The following is a 24,533-nucleotide window of genomic DNA, read 5'->3' on the forward strand; positions in this document are numbered from 1 at the left end:
CGCTGGGGGGGGGGGGTAGGGAAGCATCTCTGGGAGTAAAAATAATGTTTAGCTCTCCCCCAAACAGGCACTCGGAAGGGACTTGGGGCAGGGAGGCCTGGATCAGCCCCTTTAGGTGTGCCATCAGCTTGCTATGAGAAGCTGCTGGGTGAGCCAGGGCTTTGGATGACCCTTGTTAGTAGGAGGTGGCATTGAAGGGTGGTAACAGCCAAGTCATTTGGTCTATGGCAAGAACAGAGATAAGAGCTGAAGGATCCTTGGAAAAGGGCAGCCGTGTGTTGCTTCCAGCCAAGTTTTTCCCAGCTTTCAGAGGAAAAATTATTAGTAGCTATGTGGTAAAACAGCTGAGCAACTGCATGAGGCAGCTGATGCAGCCTGGGGCAGTGATTCACTCCAGCATCCTGAATACTGCCTAGAAACACAAGCATTTTGTAAAACGATGAGATTCCAACACTGGGAGAACTAATACTGCAGGATTATTTTGGTATGATCAGAGATATCAGCACCCCTTCAGGGTCCTTTGTGACCCTGTAGTCACTGCCCAGCTCTGTAGGTGTATGAAAGCCCTGGGTGTTTTCCACCCAGATTCTGTGCATTTCTCCTCTCTAACCCTCCTGTAAAGTCTGGTCGTGTATCAATACAATTTAGCTGCTTACTATTTAGGGTATCTGTACAATTTCTATTTTTGCTCTTTGAAAGCTTTGGCCTGAAGATGGTGGTAACTAGAGATGCTCCTTGGCCACGGGCTGTGCTGCAGCTTCCTGAGCACAGGTATTGACGGTGCTGGAAACACAGCCGTCTTCAGTTTCTTGTCATGCCCGAACTGTCATCAGCGGGAATGTGGCTGAAACGGGATGTGTGTCTGCCCTCACGTCTGCAAGCAATCTCCAGACCTTCCTCACGAGCTGGGGTTTTCGGGAGCTCTTTGCGAACTTGTTTCTTGTTGGCTGGTACCTGCTGCAGCCTCCCCAGTGCTGGGAAGGCTGGCAGGATCACCTTGCCGCCTCTCTCCATAGCCACAAGAGAGGTCATCTTCTCAGCCCTGGGGTCCCTGCCTCGTGCTCCCCTGCGGCTGCAGCTTCTCCCTGGGGAGATGCTGTGTGACCTTCTGTGATCCACTGATATCATCTCAGCTTTGGATCCCACCCTGCAGCATCCTCGTGGCCTCTTCCAGGCATGGAAACACCTCCAAGCCTTACCGTGCCAGGAGGGTCGGAGCTTCCCCCCCCCCCCCCCAGCAGCGGCTCGGCCTCCCCTCCGCGCCGCAGCCCCGGCGGGCCCTGCTTAGCTTGCGGGGCACCGCGAGAAGTAGGTCACGTCTCACGGGAGCCCGCGCGCCCTTCGCTCCCGCGCAGGCGCGCTCCCGCCTGGGCTCTGCGCCGCAAGGCGCGTGCGCAGACGCGAGGTAAACACTTAATTCCCCACCCTCCTTCCCCCCTCGGCGCCGCTTCCCTACACAAACCCCACGGCGCATGCGCGCTATCCCACTGCCGCTTCCCCCTCGGTCCCCGCGGCCCCCCGCGCGTGCGCTGCGGGCGCGCGCTGCCTCCCCGCGCAAGCGCCCTGAGGCCGCCGCGGCCTCGCCCCTCCCGCTGCCAGCCCCGCCGAGCACGCGCAGTGCGCGCCCTCCCCCGCCCCGCGCCTGCGCAGAGCGCGCGCGTCGCCCGCCCGCCTCATTCCCTGAGGAGCCTCCCGCGCCCTAGCCCGTTGTTCCCGCTCCACCGGCGCGGTCCCGGCCGCCCGCGTCTTTCGCTCTCTTCCCGCCGAGGCCGACGCTCCCCCGGCTCCCGCGGCGGTCCCTCGGAGCGGGGCGGCTGCGGGCGGAGCGGCGCGGACCGGTTGGGGCCGGTTCCCCGCGCAGGCGCAGCGCCCCGTAAACAGGAAGCGGCGGCGGCGGCGGCCCCGGAGCGGCGGAGACAAAGGGGCTGCGGAGCGGGGACGGCAGGGACGTGGCTCGGCTCGGCCCGGCCCGGCGAGCGGCGGCGCTGGCGGCGGGCGGCAGGATGGTGCAGAAGGAGGGGCAGGCGGCGCTGGAGGAGCCCCAGGGCAGTCCCAACCCGGCCGGGGTGCCTGGCGCCCCTTTAGAGCCGCCCGGCGCCACCGCAGGGCCGGTCCCGGGGGGTGAGGAGACCGACACCGAGACGGAGACGGCGCTGGGCTCCCGTCGCTTCCTCTGCGGAGTCGTCGAAGGTGAGAGTTCTCGGAGGGGGTCTCCCCTGGGAGAGAGGGGGTGCGGGAAAACGAGGGGTTCGGTATCCGCGGGAGGCCGGGGGTGGGCTGGTCCCAGCTGGCTTTGCTTCCCCGTTTCCTCTCCTCCCCCGCCCGGAGGAGCCCGCTCGGCGGGGAGGTGGCGTGCGGTTCTTGGCCGGGACTCCGCCAGGGTGGGGAGGAGCTGCGGCTCCCGGGCGGGGCTTCTGCCCCCGGGGCTTGCGCTGGAGCGGGGAGCGCCCTTTGATGGCAGCTGTGCGGCGGGGCGAGGGCAGGCCTGGCACCCCAGCGCGCCGATGATTCCTCGGAGGCTGAGGCAGTGCTGGGGCTCGCTTGCTCGTACGTGTCTAAAGGGGAAGTAGGAGAGAGCAGAGCTACCGCGCGATTATCCCGGCTGTACGTGGTCTTCCTGCGCACTGGAGACTCACATTCGGTCCTGAGTAGGGACTAGGTAATTCCGTAAATATCTGCTCTGTAATTAATATTAAAAGTACCTTGTTCTCTAAAGTGTTGTAGCTTATTATTTTAATTGTAGAACAGTCCTCTGTTTTTTAGCATAGTTGCTGCATTTAAAGATTTAGATTGTTGCCGAAGCTGCAGAATAAAGGGACTTTTTGCAATTCTCAGGCATTTCTGACAGATCAGTTAAGGTAGGTGGTTGAAAGCCAGCAGGAAAAGTGATTTATTCGCAGCGTAGCAGTTGGTTTTAAATTGTTCATTTCCTGTGATCTCTTATTATTTCTTTACCTATAATGATTTTCTAGTAGGAAAACAAAATGATTAACAGATAGAATGGAGAGGGGAACAGGTAGTTTATCAAAGTCAGTATCTGCCATTACTTGCAGACTGTTTTCTGTTCATATCTTAAATTAAAAGAGTATTTGGCTTTGTAAATATCACTGTGAAAGGTGAATTAGGCCTACTTGATGCCTTTCTTTTTAGCACTTGGTAGGGTTTAAATACAGTCAATGTGGAGGAAAATGCCTTTTTTTTTTTTTGCTAATAGACTTAATTCTGTGACGGTAGATGCCAGATTGAAGGCTTTGGAGACAGGCAACAGTGGAGAGAAGCACAGATTGTAACAGCATGTTTTCTCATGTTCCTGCTGATACACCTGGAACATCACTTGTTTGTCCAGGTTTCTACATGAACCACTGAGAATAACGTAATAATTTTTCTTGTCGTGTTAGTTACATTGTTGGTTGCCTCAGCATATATTTTGTTGCAGGTGTTCTTGAGTGTATTGTGCACAAAACAAAGCAATAAAATGGCCTCTGCCCCATGAAGCCGTCAGACACTGGTTAGGAGTTACCAATCTAACAGTAATATGTGTATGGGGGGGAAAAAGGAATAGGGGAGTGTTTAAAAAAAAGGCAAACAAAAAACCACCACCAACAGAAAAACAAACTTGTGGTGAATGAGGTAAACGGTAGTGAGTGAAAACATCTGTCTCATTAATGACTCAAGGGAATTACAGAGTTAAGAGAAAAACAGGAATTAACTTCATAAGTGTAGATAAATACTTAAACATAGTGTAGTGGTTAATACAGACCAAGGTATAGTGAGATTAAAGCACTGAGATGGAGAATTTGGATCTTTGGTAGAAAAGGCAGAGGGCAATTGGCCAAACACTGGGTATGCACTCTAAGAATGTGAAGAGCCTATGTCACTTACCAAATTCACTGTTTTGCAGAGTAATAAGGTCTAAGAGATTGCTGAATGCAAAGCTTGGGTGCACTGCCTCTAGGACGTCCTAGCTTTTAGTGATGGAGAGCATGGTAATGGGATGAGGTATTTTGGCATGATCTGTTGACTTTGTATTAATCTGACACAGAGTCCTGAGGGAGTAATACAAAACCAGGTCAATTTTTTCATTTGGACAGAAAGATCCAAGAATTGTCATCAGCTGGTGATGTAGTAACCTAAGAAATGTGTTGACAGATGAGAAAGTATCTCTTCAGATTAACCAGTTCTGTTCAGCCATATATAATTAATTTTTGGTAACTGATTTTCTTTCTTTTTATGATAGGCTGTGCTCTGCTTCAGGCTTGTAGGTCTGAAACAGTAGTATTGTAAGTAAAGCAAAAGTCTTGTGAACAAGTTATGAGGCATAGGGGATATTCATTAGGTCTCACAGGATTTCACTTCTCTTGTGGGTTCTTGAGCTTCCTCAGGGCAGCATCAGTCAGAGTCAGGAAACCTAAGTGAAAATAAGAAATTGCTTCTGGGTGAAGTAAACTGGGAGGTTTTCAGGCCTCTCAACTCTCTCTTCTTGTTCCGTGTTGCCCCTGGGCAGTTGTGAGGAGAAGTAGTTGCTCAGTTTTGCCACATTGTGGTGCCAGGCAGTTTGAGATCACTGTTTGAGAGAATAATTCTTAAAACTTGAGCCTCTTGCTTTAAGCCTCTTAAAAGAGCATTGTACACTTAACATGTAACTGAAATACAATGTATAAAAAATGGCTTCAGTTTGGAGTTTAGAAAGGTGGAAGGGTGGTTTTAACCTCAATGGGACTGAATACGTACAGATTTATGAGGGTGAATAGCTTTGGGAATGAAGATACTGTTTAGCTTTTGAACTGATGTTCTACGGGGACGTGTGAGCTTTGTGTATTAGTAGTATTCATCACTGAGTGGCCATGCTGTTTGAAAAGAAGAGCTTATTAAATTTCATGTTATTTTAGTCTCTGGTCTTTGCACGGACTGCACGCTGAAGCTTTGTTTTGAAGTGCCCACTTGTGGTTGAACTGTTTGCACATAGGTCTAAGTGAGTTGGCTTGACTAAGAGTGCATTGAGAGTGCTTTTTAAAAGTATTATGTTTCTAGAATGGAAAGATTAGATTTAAAGCCAGAAGCAGTTGCAATTTCCATGGAATTGTATGACTTTCAATACAGTCTACTTTAAAATCACTTGTGTAGATGCTTTTATATATGATTATTCACAGACATAGTACTAGCTTGTAAAATGTGGAAATGGTAAAGTAGGATATCAGTTTGCAACTTAATTTTGACAAAAAGCCTATTAAACAGAATAAAAGAAATAAAACCCTAAGCATTTTGTTGGGTCACTTGCACATGTTTTTAATTACATGTCATCTCCTCCAATATGTATTTATATATTCAGTGTATATAAATTCTAGCCTGTACCACCAGTTAAGCATTTTTGAGCTGGTAAATATTTTCAGATGTCTTCAGTGTTCACCTTAAAATCAAATCTATTTTGTAGGTGTCTGGAGTGGTAGTTTAATTAGGTTATAACTGCTCAGTCTGCTGCTATAATAATGCTGACTTGACTTGTCAAGGGCATATGCTCAGCAACACAGTTTGTATTCTGAAAATTAATTGCTTCAGTGGCCAAAATTATAAGACCTTGGATCATAAGAAATAAAACAAGTTATAATTGCATTTTAAATTTAGATCAGTTTAGGCTGTTACTATTTTATGCTAACTATTTTTTTTTGTTTTCTGCTTTGGGAAGCTTTTTGACAAATGTAGCAAAAGAGGAAGAAAATGGTGGGTTGTTAATACAAAGTTTCATGGAGCAGGCATAATCTAACTGGATAATTCTAATGTTGTTGCCCATAGGATTTTATGGAAGACCTTGGGTGATGGAGCAGAGGAAAGAACTTTTTAGAAGGCAAGTCATGTTTCCTCTTACTGCAGCACATTCCATCGGAATGTAATCATAATCTTCCACTTAAGCCTGGAAAGAATTATTGTTCTAACCTAGAGCAACTTTCTGCCTAATATCTGTATTCTTGGGGATTTGTATTCACCTTTTCATCTTGCCTAAACTGAATTTGTCCAATATAATTTGTGCTTCAAATTTTGTGATTTAATGGTATAACACAATGTTCAGTGAACAAAAAAATAAATTAGATTAAGTAGAAGATTAAGATGAAGTAAAACATAGGACTCCTGCATTTGTAGGCTATTTAAAGGCTTTTTTCCTGTGTTTGTAGGCTTCAAAAGTGGGGACTGAATACATACCTGTATGCTCCAAAGGATGACTACAAGCACAGGATGTTTTGGCGAGAAATGTACTCTGTGGAGGAAGCAGGTAATTGCTTTTATTTCTCCTCTGTGTTTTCTATAAGTAGCTTTTTGAATAAATTGGGTATTGCTATGTATGCTTGCGTGTGTTTAGTCACAGTAGCCTTTCCCAAAGGTGACTGGAGATGTCTTCTTAATACCCTGCAGGTGTGTTTATTGGAGCTTTGGAACAAATGTGGATTTACTTCTTTTAACTATAACTGCAGATGATTTCTGAAACTGCTTTTAAGACTTTGTCTTACAAGATTTACTTTTTGTCAAGGGAAGGGTTGCTTGGACTTAATTCCTCTGGCTCTTGAACATCTGGGCCATATTTTGAAGTAGAAATTATTTGCTTCAGAAAAGGGAAAAAAGATTGATGAGCAAATAGCATGTCCTTTTATGTGATTCATTAAGTCCTTGTCTCAATGAAAAGAGTACCTGTTACAAAAACAGCTCTTGACCAGTTAGTCAGAACATAAAAGATCTGTTCATGCTGGTGTGAGTTGGTTCATCCACCTCTGGGATTTATGGGATTTATGACGGTTTATTAGACTGAGGGGATTATAGTTTTCCTTGGGTGAGGGGAAAAATTATACTCCCTTAAAATTAAATAACCCTTCTTGGAGTCATCTTTGAATCACTGCAGAAAAAGAATCTAAAGGATACTGCAAGGTAATAGCCAATAACAGCAAAGATTGTTAAATATAATGAAAATAATTGTCTTTATTCATTCTATGAAAGAGTCAATTGCAAGTTTGTTTTTTAAAGCAACTACTTCTGCACAGTGATGTTAAACCCCACTTTTCATGTGCCCAAGCTTTAATCCTATGAGTAGTATGTGAACCACTGTCAGATGATATTACTGCAATAAATTGTCTGTTAGTATGTATGGAAAAAATGAGTAATAATTCTAGAATTGTTGATTTACATACTGTGGAAATAGTCTATATCCATATTTGTCTTGCAGCACTGAGATTAAGAGAATTTTAAAATTATTTGTAGAATTTTTAACATGGAAAATGAGAATACAAGGACAGTTGTTGTATTCCTGTTGGCATAATTGCTGAAGACTCTTCCAAATAATTTGGTGTTCTTTGCTGTGTTAGTTTCAAGAAATTTCAGCAAATGTTTTGTCTAATTACGATAGAAGAGGCATCTGCACTTTATAATATACTCTAAATGACACCTGAGAATTTTTTTTAACTGTTGGGTCCTTCTGAACTATTTTAATTTGATTTCCAGAGCAGCTAATGACTCTAATATCAGCTGCACGAGAACACGAAATAGAATTCATCTATGCAATCTCCCCTGGACTTGACATCACTTTCTCCAATCCTAAAGAGGTATCCACACTGAAACGTAAGCTGGACCAGGTAAGGATGACACAAACTTAGTACAGTTGCAGTGCTGCTTAATTTGGAAGCTCCAATACCCTGCTCACTCTTGCAGCTTTTCACCAGCTTCTTGAACCTTTTCAGCACTGCTGTTAGGTTGGGTGTCTCTGAATGGTTCTGATGGATGTGTTCAGGTTGTGTTGCAGAAGTAGCCAACAATAACTTAGATTTTTTAAAAAAATCCTCATCTTGTACTGGATGCTGAAGGCTATTTTTGTCTTCAGAGTATTTCGGAATCTTGAAGCCAAGATGCACTGCTAAAGCAAGAACTCTTGCCCACAATAAATGCCTGTGCAGGCAGACCTGACATGCACATCATCTTTGTTCTCCTAACTGACTCCTCTCCTTTGTCCAAGAGCTGTTACAGAATTAGCTTTTTTCCCAGCTGTCCATCCTGTTAGATCAGCTTTGGATGGTTAAAACTGGAACAGATTGCAGGTCTTTAAAGGTCTAATCTTTGAGAGAAGCAGAGCTATGGGTCAGAGATAGGCATTCATTGTGAATAGAAACCAAAGTCTGTTTTGCCTCCACTATATCCCCCATTCCTATAGGTGTTCCCTTTAAGGTAGATTAGATTTTAAAATTCTACAGTTTGATTAAAAGAAACAATTTAACAAATGAAACATTTTGCTCTTGTCTCTTGTATTAGGTTTCTCAGTTTGGCTGCAGATCTTTTGCACTGCTGTTTGATGATATTGATCACAACATGTGTGCAGCAGACAAAGAAGTTTTCAGTTCTTTTGCTCATGCTCAAGTCTCAATCACAAATGAAATTTATCAGTATCTAGGAGAACCAGACACATTCCTTTTCTGTCCTACAGGTAAAATGAGCAGAATCGTTTGGTTCAGCCTTAAATGAGGGGGAGTGTTTTCTTACTGTTTGAAAAGCTGGTTTAATATTTAATAACTGCCTTAAGGAATATTCTGGGGTTGATTGAAGAAATTGACTTATAAAGAAAAGTTTGATTATTCAAATGTATGCAAAGATTTTTCCAAATCTATACATTTCTGAAAGGCTCAATGCCAAGCAAAGAAGGCAACTTGATAGAACAGTTCAGGAAGTTTGAACTGAGAATTAGGCTAAAGGAAGATTTATTTTTTTTTAACTTGAACTGAAATCTTTGCTTCCTGAATTAGCAGGTTGTTAGTTTCTAAGATTTTTTTTTTTTTTAAGTAGAAGTAGTCTCTGCTTACTGCTGTCCCTGGTTCCTTTTTAAAATAAAATTGCTGACTTCACTAGTCACTGACTTGCTTTATTTGTAAAAAAAATATTTCTAGTTTATCCTCTTACACTGTAGTAGTTTGGTTCTGTTGCAGACCTTAACTTTAGAGATGTATGTTCCAATGTTAATATTTTTAGGTATTTCCACTTTGTAATGAGTCTTGGGGTTTTCTCGTTCTCTTCGATACTGTTTGCTGTAACAGGGCCCTCTATTTATGGACTTGATGAATTTTTTCCATTTTGACACTTGAGCAATTTAAAATAATTCTCTACTTTTTGTTTCTGATATTCATGCTAAGTGTCATTCATAATGTCCTTTTTATTTATACTTCAGACTTTTGGGCCTTGATTAATTTTATAAATGTTCCTCATTTCAAAGGGTGGTATTCTCTCAATGTGTTTGTGGGACAGTTGGGTATGTTGTCACACATGTGCATCCTTCTGTTAACAGTGACATTCTCTTTTCTTGTGCAGAGTACTGTGGAACTTTCTGTTATCCAAACGTTGCCCAGTCACCGTATTTACGGACTGTAGGAGAAAAGCTGCTCCCTGGTATTGAAGTGTTATGGACAGGTAAAAAACTGTTTGGTTTGATGGCTTATTTCTTTAATTTGTTGGTGTTAAGTATTTTCTCATAAGTTTTTATTAAAATAAACTGTGCAACTACTTGGGGATTGAATCTTCAAGTATATGCAAAGCCATCTGATTATCCTGTTTCCTGCTTAGGTCCGAAAGTTGTATCCAAAGACATTCCGGTAGAATCCATTGAAGAAGTTTCTAAGATCATCAGGAGAGCGCCAGTTATCTGGGATAACATTCATGCTAATGATTATGATCAAAAGAGGCTTTTTCTTGGGCCTTACAAGGGTCGGTCAACTGAGCTCATCCCTCGACTAAAGGGTGTTCTGACCAATCCAAACTGTGAATTTGAAGCCAATTATGTTGCCATTCACACGCTTGCGACCTGGTACAAGTCTAACATGAATGGAGTGAGAAAAGATGTGGTGATGAGTAAGTATGCACAGCTGTTTGCTGGATCTATGCTTAACCATATAAATCATACCAATTCTTGGTGTTTTTAATGATTTTAACTCTTCCTCACCAATTTTTTCTTCTTATGATCACGTAGCCTTTTCTGTCCCATAAGTAAAAGGCAGTTGCCTGAAAGATAATGATCTTGCTTTACTGGCTTCCTGGGGTGTACCTGGAGCACGTGGTATCAAAGAGTTGCTTAGTCTTGAGAGATTTCTGTGGTTATGTAATTAACACTTTTGGGAAACAAATTTAATGCCCAAATTTGACATGTGTCCATGGATATGATTTCATTGGAATAGAAGCAGTTCAGATCAGAAGACACCCTGAATGCCAGGGTGTCTGGTTTCTGTGTTGATATGGATGGTGACCATAATTTTCTTTCTTTTCTAGTAATTTGTCCTTTTTTAAGTAAGCCTGTGAGTGACTGAATGCCTTGTCTGACATTACTTTTATTTTTGCTATTTTAAATCAAACTTGCGTGATAGCTTCTAAAAATTTGTCTCTGTAGCTGATACTGAAGACAGCACGGTTTCGATCCAGATTAAATTGGAAAATGAGGGGAGTGATGAAGATATTGAAACGGATGTTCTCTACAGCCCACAAATGGCCCTGAAGCTGGCCTTAACAGAATGGTTGCAGGAATTTGGAGTACCTCAGCAATACAGCAGTGAGTATGATTTGGTATCATTCTGGGGTTGGTAGAAAAATGGGGTTAGATGTTCAGTATTTGTGTTTAGATTAAGGATATTTTACAGATCCTGGCAATTCATACACTTCAGCTGGAAATATTTTCTACCTTAGTAATTGGGGAACCTTAAAAAAGTAAGAATGCTTGATGTTCTGCAGTGTGCTTGTAATGCTCTGACTGACCAACAGAAGAAATCTTGATGTATTATCCTTTGGCACTTCTGATACAAGACAGGAAAGGGTCTGGATCTTGCTAATCCCAGTTGTTACTACACTTCAGAGGAATCTGAGAAGGAAAGAGTTGTTTTTATTTTTCCGAGTTGATGTTAGATTGTCGTAAACACTAGTTCTGGTCCTGAAGACTCCGTGTTCTTCCAGTTGTTTTAAGATAGTTTTACTTTCTTGAGTTTCTGTCTACGTAAACCAGCTGAGTTCCTTCCAGCATTGTACACCTTTTCTCTACTAGTGGGAGCTTGGGATCTGAGGTAAAATCTGTTTTTCTCTAATGTGGGTTTCAGATGATCGGAGCATCTTTCTGTGGTAACTGGTGATGGAATAGAAGAACTGGTTCTCCTGACTGCTCTGGTGCATTTATGCTTTTCAACTGCTGTAGAGTTTTGTATCTTTCTAAATCTCAACTGCAGCAGAAATGCTGGGTGAAGAGCAGTAATTAAGGTGTCAGTCTGCCTCCATTTTCACAGTATAGTTGAAGTTGGAAGGGAGCTCTTGAGTCTAACAACCTTGCTCAGGGAGGGTGAATTAGAGCAGGTTGTCCAAGACTGTATCCAGTAAGGTTTTGAATGTCTCAATTTCCCCCAGGTTAAAGACATTTTTGAAATTGAAATATTTAAGCATCAGTCCTTTTCTTATGAAGTGTCCTTTATACTCAAATACAACTTTACCAAGTCAGTTGATGCAGAGGGAAAAATAGTGGCTTTGAGAGCTTTTTATTCTGATGACATAGTTAAAAATGCTGCTGGCAGCACACAAATGTTAACTAATTTTCCTAACTTTTTCTTCATCCTATCTTTGCTTACCAGTTATGTGAAAAGGAAACTTGAAAAACTCAAAGTCAGTAGTTAGAATTAGATTGACAGAAGTGAACAGGCAAAATACCAAAAGGAAGCTGTGCTGATGGGATGCTGTGGTAACAAAATCATCCATTGTTTGCAGGAGTTGCTGATTTGAATGTTAGTTGGCAGATATTGAAAACTAAACTTGTTTCTTCTTATTCTCAGGTAGGCAGGTGGCCCACAGTGGTGCTAAAACCCCTGTAGGGGATGTAGGGCCACTGGTGGCACCATCCTCTTTAAATGCAGCGACAGTGGTTACCACGGTGTACCAGGAACCCATCATGAGCCAGGGTGCGGCGCTGAGCAGTGACTCACCAGCCTTGGCCAAGGAGGAGGAGAAGAAGCAATCTGATGAGGAACCAATGGACATGGTGGTGGAAAAACAAGATGATGCAGACAAGAATGCAAACCAGATACTGACAGATATTGCTGAAGCCAAGATGGCAGAGGAGCTGAAGCCAATGGATACGGATAAGGAGAGTATAGTTGAGTCAAAGTCTCCAGAGATGTCTATGCAGGAAGACTCTGGCAGTGACATTGCACCTATGCAGACTGATGAACAAATTAACAAAGAACATTTTGTGCCTGGGCCTAATGAAAAGCCTCTTTACACAGTAGAACCAGTGACTTTAGAGGACTTACAGCTTCTTGCTGACTTGTTTTACCTTCCTTATGAACACGGGCCCAAAGGTGCACAGATGCTGAGGGAATTCCAGTGGCTCAGAGCAAATAGCAGTGTTGTCAGCGTTAATTGCAAAGGAAAGGATGCTGAAAAAGTGAGTATAAATATTGTTTCTCTTCTTTTAAGTCAAAATCCCAAGCAATTTTATCTGTTGTCTGTAATAAAGACTGGTGTTCTACTTTGTAGGTCCTGAAGGCTAGTGTATAATGAACCACAGGTCACAGTAATTTTCATTACTCCAGTGAAATCTACTGTTTTAAGCCCTGTAGTGCCACGTAGCTATGAAGGCAGTCCAGTGTCTGCATTTGACCAGTGTTCACTGTACTGGCCTCACTTCTAACAGCCATAGAGAATATTTGTGAGTCATGTGTGGTGTGGTAGTCCATCTTGGTAAAATGAAGTAATGAATTGTAGGGTCTTCCTCCATATTTAGAGTGCCTCTCCTCCCTAGGAGCCTGTGTTTGATCTTGTGGATCTTTTTCATAGATAGAAGAATGGCGTAACCGAGCGGCCAAGTTTGAAGAGATGTGCAGCTTGGTGATGGGCATGTTCACTCGCCTCTCCAATTGTGCCAACAGGACAATCCTTTATGACATGTACTCCTACGTCTGGGATATCAAGAGTATTATGTCAATGGTGAAATCTTTTGTGCAGTGGTTAGGTAGGTGCATTGGGAGCCATTATAATCCCAGATAGCATATTTTTTTATGTGTATTTTTAATTAGCCCACGGGGAAAACTGAAGTATTGGGCAAATGCGGTTTCCTGGACAGGGGGTCTGGTTTGACCCTATTTTAAAGGTTTTCCTGTCTTGCTATTTGAAGCAATGCTTGCAGTGAGTTTGCTTTGCTATTAAAAGTGAAGTCTGCTGGATGCTTAAGATTGGAGACCTTGATTTTCTTCTTGGGCTAATGAAACTTGAATCTCATCTGACACGTAAGTGTTGACTTTAACTTACTCTTGACTGAATGCACACTGGACTATGCCATGTAACTCCTTGGATGCCCCGCTGTATGATTGGAAATGACACTACGAAATGTGATCACATCAGCCATCTGCTGTTTGCTCTGTCTTGATAACATTATTGCTGTCTTCAACAGACCTTTCAATGGGCCTGGCCATGAGGAAGGTGATCCTCCCAGCCCATGCGCATGCGAGCTTTAGCATAAGGCTATTCTGGTGCAAAATAATTTCCTTTAAACGCTTTCCAAATTGCTGATTTTTTAAATTTTTTATTTAAATTTTATTTTTTGGTAATGGGTGGAAATTGTGGAGCTCTCTGGACAGATTTAGTCTGAGACTTAAAATGATCTTGAAACAGCTTTTTTTTTTTTTTTTTTTTTTTTTTTTTTTAAATGTGTGGCACTTTCATCTTTGTTTTGTTTTGTTGGTTTTTTTTCCTGAAAGATTTTTGGGAGATCCTAAGTTGGCAGATAGCACCAGCATGGCCTGGGTAATTCTAGTGACCTCATTTCACTTTCAGGTTTCAATCCAACTGTAAGGAATATGCTGTGGAGTTGCTTGACATACACAGCAGACAGCAAAGCTGATGGTCTCAAGTCACACTTTCTGTAGCTGTCACAAACCTCACAGTGGCTAGCCATTACACAAACTTGGTCTAATCCTAGTATTTGGATTGCCTTTAAATTATATTCCTAAACACTGCCAGATTTAAGCAGGGACAGAGAAGACCGTTAAATCATCAAGTTGGTCTGTGTCCAACAAATTCCTGTGTTTTGTGCTTATTAAATATCTGATGCCTAAACATATAGTTAATAAAGAAGAGAGCTTTTAAGACTGCCTTTTGCAAAGTACATAGAAGAAAACTACTGGGGGAGGAAAACTCAGCAGCATTGCAGTATTTTAACATTTCTCTAACAACCTCATGCTGTTTCAAAAGCCTTAGTTGGTTCATTTTTAAGTGTAACACAACTCCTCCAACTTTACTATGCTTGCTAGAATAGTCTGTTTAGCTAGACAGAATGCTCTCTTCTTGATAGCTTAATCTGCTTAAAACTCTAGGCCAAAGCCCTATAAAGGGAACTGATTCTTGTAATCTCTGTAAACATTGAGGGCCCAATGCAGACTGCATTTCAGAATTATCAGACTACGTACTAAATTCAGCTGAAATTGTTTTCGATTATCAGTGTCCCTGTAAAGTTGGGTTCAAGTCTCTAAATGCATCAAATATTTGGAATAGTTCACAGTAGAAGCCAACCCAGTACACACGAGCTCTGTTAACTTTGGCACTGTTCTGTTCCAGTACTCACACTGGTATTAGATAGTTGAAAAGTTCAGGGTTTTTCACATGTACAGTTTAATACTCTTATGCTAACAGTGCTTCTGTGAGAGGGACCATTTTTGTCTTCAACTTGTGTTTTATCACTAGTGTAAATACTAGAGTAAAGGTCTTTGATAAAATACCTAATTATGTAAAGTCAAGTACATTACAAATCCAAACAAGTTAGTTTTCACAGTGGTGTGCTCAATGGTCCACTGGATGTTCACTTTCTTCACCTCTCCTCCCAAGTCCAGCTAGCATTCAGTCCCTTAAATTAGTGTGGCTGTACAGTACTATGGATTACTAATGACTTCTATTGTCTTCTTCCCCATTGTGTACAGATGGGAGAATCCTCAGCACAAGTTTCTACTGCTATTGGATGGACAGCGCCAGATGTTCACAGCGCGTCGTCATTAATTAATTAAAATGGAAAGGTTTTGTCTGTGAGGCAGCTCAGATAGATTAGATGTACAGCAGGCATGAACTGAAGTCACATTTGCGCAGCGACTAAGGCATTAACTATGTTTTTCATTTATACAGCTCTTCATTCACACAGCTCTTTACTGTAATAATTGGAAGTGCTAGTTAAGTTGTAGTCTCAAAGGACAGACAGATACTGTCTTCCAAGTTATTGACTAAATCTCTTTGTGAAGGATATCTTCTTATGTGAGAACTCTAAAATGTGGGAGTAAATCAAATTTGAATTCTGGTGTTCGGATTGTTTCTGAAATTTACCATACTGAGGGTAGTTTGTATTTAACCTATATTCCTAAACTCTCAGAAATGTCAAACTTGGCACACTTTGGGACTCTCTGACTAGCACAACATACTTGTCTGTACTGATCTGAGACTGTTACTTGAACAGGAGGTAGATTGCTGTCCACAAAAGGAAAAGAGTATTTGCGCTGCTCCTCTTGTCCGAAAACTAGGCGGGTAATTGAGGTCTCCACTCCAGATACCACTTGGCTTTTTTCTCTCTCCAGAGCTGTCATATGTGTTACTTGGTAAAGGCTGCAGTGCCTTACTGGCAGAACTGTGTTAAAAGTCAAACAGACAATGGAAGTTACTTTTTTAAAGTAAGTGCAAACTAAAGCTGAGAACTGCAATGGGCCTGCTGCTTCTGCCTGAGCAGCAGGGTCCCTGGTGCATCCAGTATACTTGTGGAAGAAAAAATCAAGATACAAAAAGCAAAGCTAGTAGTGGCCACCAAGGTGTATTACTTAAATTGTGAGTTAATTCCAGTTAACACTACTTAGCTTTTTAATGTGCTAGCAGTGTTGTGAAGACGTGGCCTGGATTATGTAAATCTGTGTAGTCTCTTGTAAGAATGCTGTTTCATACAGACGTCCTGGCTGCCTGATCTGTTCCAGACTGTTTGCATATATCGCCAGTCCTAGTTTTCTGACAAGATTAGAAACAATCAGTACTAAAATGTGACTTCAGAAAGGTCCATTTTTTTTTCAGGGGCTGTGATAATGGCATTTGTTTGATCTAAAATTTATGGTAGTAGCTATTAAGCCACGTAGCTTCCAAGATGTCATATTTTCATAGATTAAATGAGTGTTTCTGACACAAATATGAGAAAAAAAAAATGTACAAAGTATGTGGGAAGTTTACATAGTTGTGCATGGCACCATTCTTGTGCCTTCTGGTCTAGAATGAAGTGTGTAGCTGAATTGCCTCCCCTGTCTGTTACAGGTAATCAAAAATTTGAAATACCACAATTAGTGTGCAAGCACAAAATCTTTATAAATTATACATTATTACAGCCCCTCCCCCTCCCCAAGCCCTGGATTCTAGCTCAGTTAGAGAGCTTTTTCCACAAGTGTATGTTAGCTTTTTGGACATGTAAGACACCCAGGAAATCCCCCTTCTCGTAACATTCTCCGCTTGGATCTGATCTCAACAGGGTGTCGTAGTCAATCTTCAGCACAGTTCTTAAGTGGAGACCAAGAACCCTGGGCCTTTAGAGGTGGTCTAGCAGGAGAGTTCCAGGTATCAATATGACTTCACAACTGAATGACGTTTTCTTTGTTTTATGAGAAACCTTTTGTTGCACATCAGAGGTCTGGAAGGATTGGTCTGCCGAAGGCTTTCTGGTCCAAAGCCCATTAGCCTTACAGCTTGGTTTAAAATAATTTTCCTCCCCTTTCTACAGTAATTTCTCAAGGAGATGCTGCCTGTCCCACGCGCATGCGAAGCGCAGCGGCTTTAGTTGTACATTTCACATTGTTTCTTTGCAGGTCGCACAGCATTTTTACCTGCGCCCGCAATTGCACAATGCGCGCATGCTTGTCTGCCGATGGGAATTCCATGAGCAAAAGGAATCGTCATCCAAATTTTGGTTCCTCTCGAAATAATGCTGTAATGTGCTTTATTGCGAGGAATTCAATTGGCAAATATTCCTAAATCGCTGTTTGTACCATGTGCAGATTTGTTCATGGATTTTTCAGGCGCTATACTTTTCCCCCCTCACAGGTGCTCTGCGCGCAGCAAATTGAATCAGCGCATTGCTTTTGGGATAAAGCGTCTCCTCTGGCCAGTTAACCCTCTTCAGACCAAACCTTTCCTCCTGACATTCTGTGTTCTTAGTGTAGATATGATTGGTAAAAAGTATTTTAAAGCAGTTAAGATTAACAGACTCTTAATGTGCTGTTTCAATTGCATATTTTAGAACACCAATTGGATATTTTCTATTCAAATAAGGTCTTTGCATTTATAAAGCATACCAACCCCACCTTCTTCGGGGGTAGCAAGTAGCAAATGTTAATTTGGGAGTCTGCAGTGCACACCCAAGAGTGATGGGTTTTGTTGTTCATATAGTTATATTAAGTATTTTGTTTTCACAGCGTTTGCTGCCTATTGATGGGGCAAATGACCTCTTTTTTCAACCACCTCCATTAACACCCACTTCCAAAGTGTACACCATACGACCCTACTTCCCTAAAGATGAGGTAACTGCTTTTGACACTTGTCACTTTTATTGTTAGTGATGCACTTCCTGTTGTGGCAACGGTGGTTACTGCCGAATCCCTTCTTCCCTAAACGAAGCAGGTGTCCTGATAGCTTGCACAAGGCACAAATGCCAGCTCACAGGGAAACTGAGGTTTAGTGATTTGCCTCTGGTTCAGCAACATGCTGTGCAACAGTACGTGTACGCCCACAGCTTGATTCCCAGCCTCCCACCCCCTCACGCTTTTAAATCTGTGTGTGCCTTCTCTATTTATGAAAGGCAAGTTAAATTTGTTCACAGCTGTTAGAAGAATTCTTGCAGCCGGGAGACATGCAGTGGGTTAACCTTAGAGGGTGGATGTGTATGCCTCTTTCACTCAGTAGTTATTGTGGTACCTGCTGGTATCTGCAGAGTTGTATAGGCAGAACATTGATACTGCATCTCAAATTAGAGCTGAAAAATATCATCATGGTTCAGCCATTCATATCATTTTAGTTACACTTGGAAGCTTCTTGGTCTGATTTTGAAAGAATTGTTGTCAAATCTGCTTTGGAGTGTTTTATACTTTAAAACCAGGAAGATTTCATTAGTCATTATTGATTAGTGCTTTTTATCTTTCTGTTTTCTGAACAGATCTGTACTGTAGTTTCTTTCCTATTAGCTTGGCATGGAGAATACTTGAAACTGAAGTATCAGCCAATAGTTAGTTAACTCTTTATGGATACAGTTTAAACAATCTAGGGATTAATGCAGCTTGAAATTTGGTGTTGGTAGGTACACTGAGATGAAACAGGAGTTTCTAGGTTGAGTTTGCAGTAGTTCAGATGAGTCCTAACTTCAAAGCCAGTCAGACACATAGGACTGGCACATGAAGACCTCCCTTTCCTGCCACTTTTAGGCCAGCTCTGTCCTGTGCTGTTCTCAGGAGCAGCCAAGCAGCCTTTTCCAAACCTTCCTGCAGGACTCGACCTAAGCTGACTTGTTCTTTTGTGGAAAATGGAATTGATATTTCTATACCACCTTAGCAACTGGAGATGCAGCTAAGCATGCAGTCATAAACAGTGTTTGTTCTGAGGAGTTCTCCTTTTAATGAAAGGAGGACAGAGTAGTGTCAAATGCAAAGCATTTTTGTTAAAAAAAGAAATAAAGTTTCTTATTTAAGATGTGACTGATAAAAGTTTGCTCTTTTAAAGAGATTCAGGTGAAAGCCTTTTAACATACAGGATCGGTTTGTCCCTGGCAGAGGTTGAGTTGCTGTACTTGAACATCAGAGGTTTTGTGAAGGGACTTTGTAGCAATGGTGTTGGTCTTCACTGAGTGTTTAGTACCTAACTCTCAGAATTAATCTTGTGCTGTTCCAAGAGCAGGAGGTTGACCGCCAAGCCTTTCCTTTCCTTCCCAGCCATTCAACTTAACTGCAATGTTTTTGAAGGCAACTTTGAGTTACTTTCAGGGAGGAGGTGGAGGGAAGCCCGTTCTTTTCCATAGATGGATACTTTAGACCTCAGGTGGCTTAGTGCCTGTCAGTACTAGGTTACAGTGTAGCTGCTAATGACACATTCTATTTTGAATGTGACTGATAAGTTTAAATCATCTATTTTCTCTTCTTAGGCATCTGTATATAAGATCTGCAGAGAAATGTATGCTGATGGAGCTGATCAACCCTTCCATAGTTTACCAGATTTAATTGGAGACAAGTATGTATTAGGAACAACTGTCCTGCAGAGGTGGTTCTGAAGGATGAAGTCCTGACATTGTATTTAATTTGAATTTTTAGAAGTGTGTGGGAAGAACACAAAGAACATTTGAAATAGATAGATAAAATAATTTACCCTCAGGAAATTGGGGTTTTGGTTTCTTAAAGAGACTGTTGACAGTTGTGTCTCACTTCATGTGCTGGTCACCTGTTATATGCTGTTAGAAAATAAATTTAGCTGAAATCTCTGTATTATGAAACCTGTGCGTCATAGTATCTTATTTCAGATTTTGTGAAAGTATATCATGAGAGTATCCATCGTCTGTGGTTACCCTCTCATACTCTTTCTGACCTACTGTAGTTCTTAAGATAAAATTGAGGGGGTTTTTGAGGCACAGTCTCCCAGCCAAGTGCTGCAAGTTTTTTCTGAAGTACATGTACAAACTTTTTAAAAGGATAAACAATGATAGATGAAGTTTAAAAAAAAAAAAGGGGGGGGGGGGCATTGAGCTGTAAAATGAGCTACTTTGAGTGGGGGGTTTTTGTCTCAGGTGTTTAATTTAGATAGGATTTTATAGGGAGTCTACTCTGAGTGACAGGAAGGCAGATAAGAAAGGGTGTGTAACTAGTATCAAATAATACCCAAAGGAAATGATGAACAAACAAGGAAATAATGGCAGCAGAGCAACTAAGGGCAAAAACTGAAGAGCAGTGTGTATGGAATTAAACTGTGGAATCCTGAGGTACACATGTTGCTTATAGCTGAGTTTTGATAGCTGATCAGTCAATTAGAGCTTTGTCTGAACTAATTCCATGACTGGAGGACTCACTTCTTTGGTTGACCTGGGAGTCTCCTCCATGGTAACCTGAAGGGCATACTTGGTCAAACTGACCTTCTTTTGACTGAATTTGCACTTTTTTTGTTTTTTGCAGGTTAGTTGGAGGTCTGCTCACCCTCAGCCTGGATTACTGCTTTGTCTTAGAAGATGAGGATGGCATATGTGGCTATGCTTTGGGAACGGTTGATGTGACTCCCTTCATTAAGAAATGCAAAATGTCTTGGATCCCTTTCATGCAAGAAAAATATACTAAACCAAATAGTGACAAGGAGCTGTCTGAGGCAGAGGTTGGTATAACCTGTGAGATCAGAACTATGTATGCTGAAATCTTTCCAAAGAGGGTCTTTGTTTTTCTCTTGCATTTTGAGCTCACATGAAATTCAGTTTTTGCTCCTTTCTGATGACTTTGAGTAGGTCAAAAGCATCTGATGTATCAGAAGGAGGCAGTAAAATTATTCATTGCCAGTCAGATACAGCTATGTGCTGTAATACACCCATGAGGTGTACTTTAGTAGTAATCAATGCAGTAAATGTAAAGCACCTTCATCTAGAGAGAATTACATTTTGGAAATAAAGTATTGCTCTGTTCTACTACAAAATGCAGTATTAGTTTCCTCATGCTGCAGGTAGAGCACTGGAAGTCACATCAGTTTAAGTACGGAAAACAAATTCAAGAGCACTTGGTTTTGGTGTGAAAACCGATGAGCTGTTTGTGGAGTGTGACAGCTGTAAATGGTGCAGAGCAACCTAAAACTGTCCATTAAAAAGGCAAAGAAATAAAAAAAGAGTATGTGCACAAACTATTGGTTATGTGTGGGCTTTTGTTTTCTTTTCCTTGAAGTATGGGTCACTGAGAAGGAGCTTTGCATGCCTCCTTTGATGGCCTGAGAAGCTTTTCTGGCTAATCTTTTTGTCTAGAGTCCAGACAGCAATTCAGCAGGTGAGGAACCTAAGTGGCCATCAGAGAGATGTGTAGCTGAAAAGCCTGCTAGTTTGGAGGTACACTCCATGAGCAAAGCAGTCTCCCTTGAAAAAGATGAATGAAAATGAAAAGCTGGATAATTATTAAATACCTCTTTCCCATATTCTTTTCAGAAAATAATGCTAAGCTTCCATGAAGAACAAGAAGTATTGCCAGAATCGTTCCTTGCTAACTTCCCATCTTTGATAAAGATTGATATCCACAAAAAAGTGACAGATCCAAGTGTGGCCAAAAGTATGATGGCCTGCCTGCTTTCTTCTCTAAAGGCTAATGGTAAGTGTCTTGCACTTAGAATTCCTTGTTTCCTTACTACATGTCATTTCTAGGGTGCAAGGCGAACTTGGGAAGATTTGGGTAAATAATTACAAAAGCTTTTGAATAGCTAACTTCTGCTGCTGCCTTGAAACAGGTTGCTTTTCACTTTAGCCATAATCCTGCAAATTAGAAGATAGGCAGAACTGAGGGAGCAATTTGGCACTGAGAGCAGACATCTTTACATCTTGAACACTGCACAAAAGTCTGTATTTTCCCTGCTGGCATTGGTAATGATGCCTTTTTTTATGTTTGGCTGCGCGCACTGATGGGTAATTACCAAACTTCAGCATGGGAAGCGCTTGGCTGCCTGCCCTGACTGCGCATCCCACACTCAGAGTTCCTTTGTGCCACTCAGTGCCCTCTTGTAATGCTGTTTTTGGAGCCAGCATCAGATATTTGTGTGTGCAGTGAAAGGTTTGCAGAGGGTTTGTTCAGACTGATGAGACACCTGCAGCGTGCAGTCCCGTTAGGGGACGGTCAGCTATGCTGCCATAAATCTGGACTCTTGGGCACTATGCTCCACGTGGAATTGGATCACTGATTTACCTGTTAAAATAGGTGGAAACTCTAGTAATATTTTATGTCTGTGCTTTTTACAGTAACTCTTCTCCTACAGTATTTTGTTTCTTTTCTTCCTTCTTCAGGCTCCCGTGGGGCTTTTTGTGAAGTGAGACCAGATGATAAAAGAATCTTGGAATTTTACAGCAAGCTGGGTTGTTTTGAAATTGCTAAAATGGAAGGATTTCCAAAGGATGTTGTTATCCTTGGAAGAAGCCTGTGAAGTGCTTGACAGTGAACTGTTCCAGTACTGTAGACCCTTAACAGCTGGGCAGGTAGTGGTGGGGATCTTCATATGGTCTAACTGCACAAAGCCAGCAATAAGCCAGCTTGGTATAAGGGGCTATGCGAAAATCACCCATCACACATTCAGACTGTAATTTGTTGGAAGGGGATAAAGCTGCTGAAAACATTGTTACAACAAAGAGAAACCTTGTCCTCTCCTGGTCCTGTGTGAAGTGCCAAGGAATCTTGCATGGGCTATAGCTTCTCAGAGGAATTCCTCTCAGTCGGTGCTGTGGTTGATGACAGTTCTCTGTGTTCAAGTGTCAACAGAAAATTGGCCTCTGGCAGAATGCCTATAAAGTTGCAGGTTTTTTTTTCTCTGTCATAGGGCAGGATGTGCAACTGGAAGTTGCAGAAATAGGAGGGATTGCTTGTGTCAATCAGCATTTTTAAGGATAAGTAGTTACAATTCTATTTTTTACTACCTTTACGCTTGTTGATAAAGCAATGACCCATTGTCACGTCTAATGACCATTGGTTCAAGCTTTGTGTTTTGTTAGGGACGAATGTGCAGTGGTCTGTGGCAGAAGTCACTTAATGGCAAACTTGTAAATCTCAGTGTATATAAACTTAGCTGTATGCTGACTAACTTTTTGTTTACTAGTTTTTGTAACTTTTTCTTTTGAAAAGTGAAATGGTATAGGTCCAAGATGGCACTTTTGAATAATCTAAAACCACAATTGAGAACAAGTCTGTCCTCAGCACTGACCTTTCTTATTGTGCCTCATATCCAGGGCTAGGAACTGACCATCTTGGGAAAGGGGAGCAGATCCCAACTGACCCTTCCTTCAGATAGCAGTTTGTCACTGCTTGAGGGTATCATTCTCCTGGGACTGAAACAGCAATTCACAGGATGCTTTGCTGAACCCATTAATTTTGGTAATGTTCGCATGGGATTATGGATGAAAGATGGTGAGAGGGAGAGAGAGCTGGCCCACAGCTGGGATTTGTCCTTGGAAGAGTCACCATGTTTCAAAGCCTGTTCGTACTAGTTTGATTAAATCAGGGTCTTCAAGTCCTGCACATTTGTATCAAATAACTTTTCTATAAGAAATGCCACAATAAGCACATTTTTACACATTATTTAAATGGTTATCTAGTTTTAAATGTTCCAAGAGTTTACTGTTTTTACCCAGGATGGACATGCTTGGTGATGGGATGGAACTGGCATCGTATGGGACCTGGTAGTCAGTCATTTATGAAAATGGTATTTCACAGTAGTCCCAGTGTCCCAGACAGGTGATTGGACAATGGTAATGCACTTCGCAGTACTTCCACCTGCTGCCATCACCTGTCTATATCTTATGTTTAAGTTTTCCTGGTGTTTTTTCAGTGGTGCACAAAGGAAGCTTGGTTACTCTTACAAGCCTCCAGCTGCATAGAAGTTAATTTGCAACCTGTAATGAATGGCATTAAGACTGCAGTAATGCTCTCTGCAACCTGTGAGGAGATGCTGTGTTTGGCCTTCTAGTGCAGTCATGTGCAAGATGGTTGTTTGTTTTTTTTTTCTTTTGCAGAATGTGAATGATTTTTAATGTGGTAGGGAAGTATTTAAGTTGAAACAAGTTCATTTCATTTTTAGAGAGAGGTATGGGGTTGTGCTGTGGGATTTCATAAAGTCCAAGCTGAATGCCACTAGTTTTTATACAGCTTTGAGTGCATGTTGAGTAGCTGATACCTTGATTTACCAGGTGGGAGAGTTTTGTTTCTTCATGGATACCAGACTCGACTTATTTTATCTGGATGCATAACATTACAGCATAGGATGCTTGTGGCCTTATTTCTTGGCTTTTAAGGAGTTGCCACATTTTCTCTTCCTATGAATTTGTTACTATTATAGAAGTTAATTGTCTAAGCCTATGGAATGTCAGGCCAATACCATCATTCTAGGATTGTAAAGTGATATGTTGACATATCTTTCATGGTTATGAATTTTCATTAAGGTTGGAATGCCACTTTCATTAATCTGTTTTAGATCAACAGTATCTGTAGCAGAAAAAGACCTGTAAAACTGTATTTGAAGACCATGCGAGAAATAGAATAAAAATTGAGAATTGAATGTAATTAAATGTGTATTTTGTGTATGAGCTGGTCCAGAACCGGAAGTGATTCGGCAACATGCGTTACACCACACTGTAAGTGTTGGATGCCCTCGACATCAGCTGTCAGAGACTTTTGTCTGGTTTTGGTGTTGGCAGTTGTACATCCACAAAATTTAACTTAGGAAGATAAATACTGAGATACCTAAAGCAAGTAGCTTCCTGCTTAAAATGACAGCTAAGCAAAGGGGTG

At 41.8% G+C, this 24,533-nt stretch overlaps 1 protein-coding gene across 1 annotated transcript; it reads left to right on the forward strand.

Annotated features, from left to right (window-relative positions):
- The first annotated feature begins 1,667 nt into the window (after positions 1-1,667).
- OGA (O-GlcNAcase) lies at positions 1,668-24,285 on the forward strand. Its single transcript, XM_082286437.1, has 16 exons — positions 1,668-2,190; positions 5,791-5,842; positions 6,168-6,265; positions 7,483-7,613; positions 8,284-8,455; positions 9,331-9,429; positions 9,583-9,867; positions 10,400-10,558; positions 11,817-12,427; positions 12,820-12,994; positions 16,523-16,608; positions 17,463-17,567; positions 19,178-19,263; positions 20,196-20,388; positions 21,197-21,356; positions 22,043-24,285. Exons 1-16 carry the CDS (start codon positions 2,004-2,006, stop codon positions 22,177-22,179), a joined length of 2,736 nt encoding a protein of 911 aa, XP_082142563.1. The 5' UTR covers positions 1,668-2,003; the 3' UTR covers positions 22,180-24,285.
- Positions 24,286-24,533: the final 248 nt, after the last annotated feature.

This window comes from Coloeus monedula (genome assembly GCF_965178545.1).
Source record: "Coloeus monedula genome assembly, chromosome: 8".
NCBI lineage: Eukaryota > Metazoa > Chordata > Aves > Passeriformes > Corvidae > Coloeus > Coloeus monedula.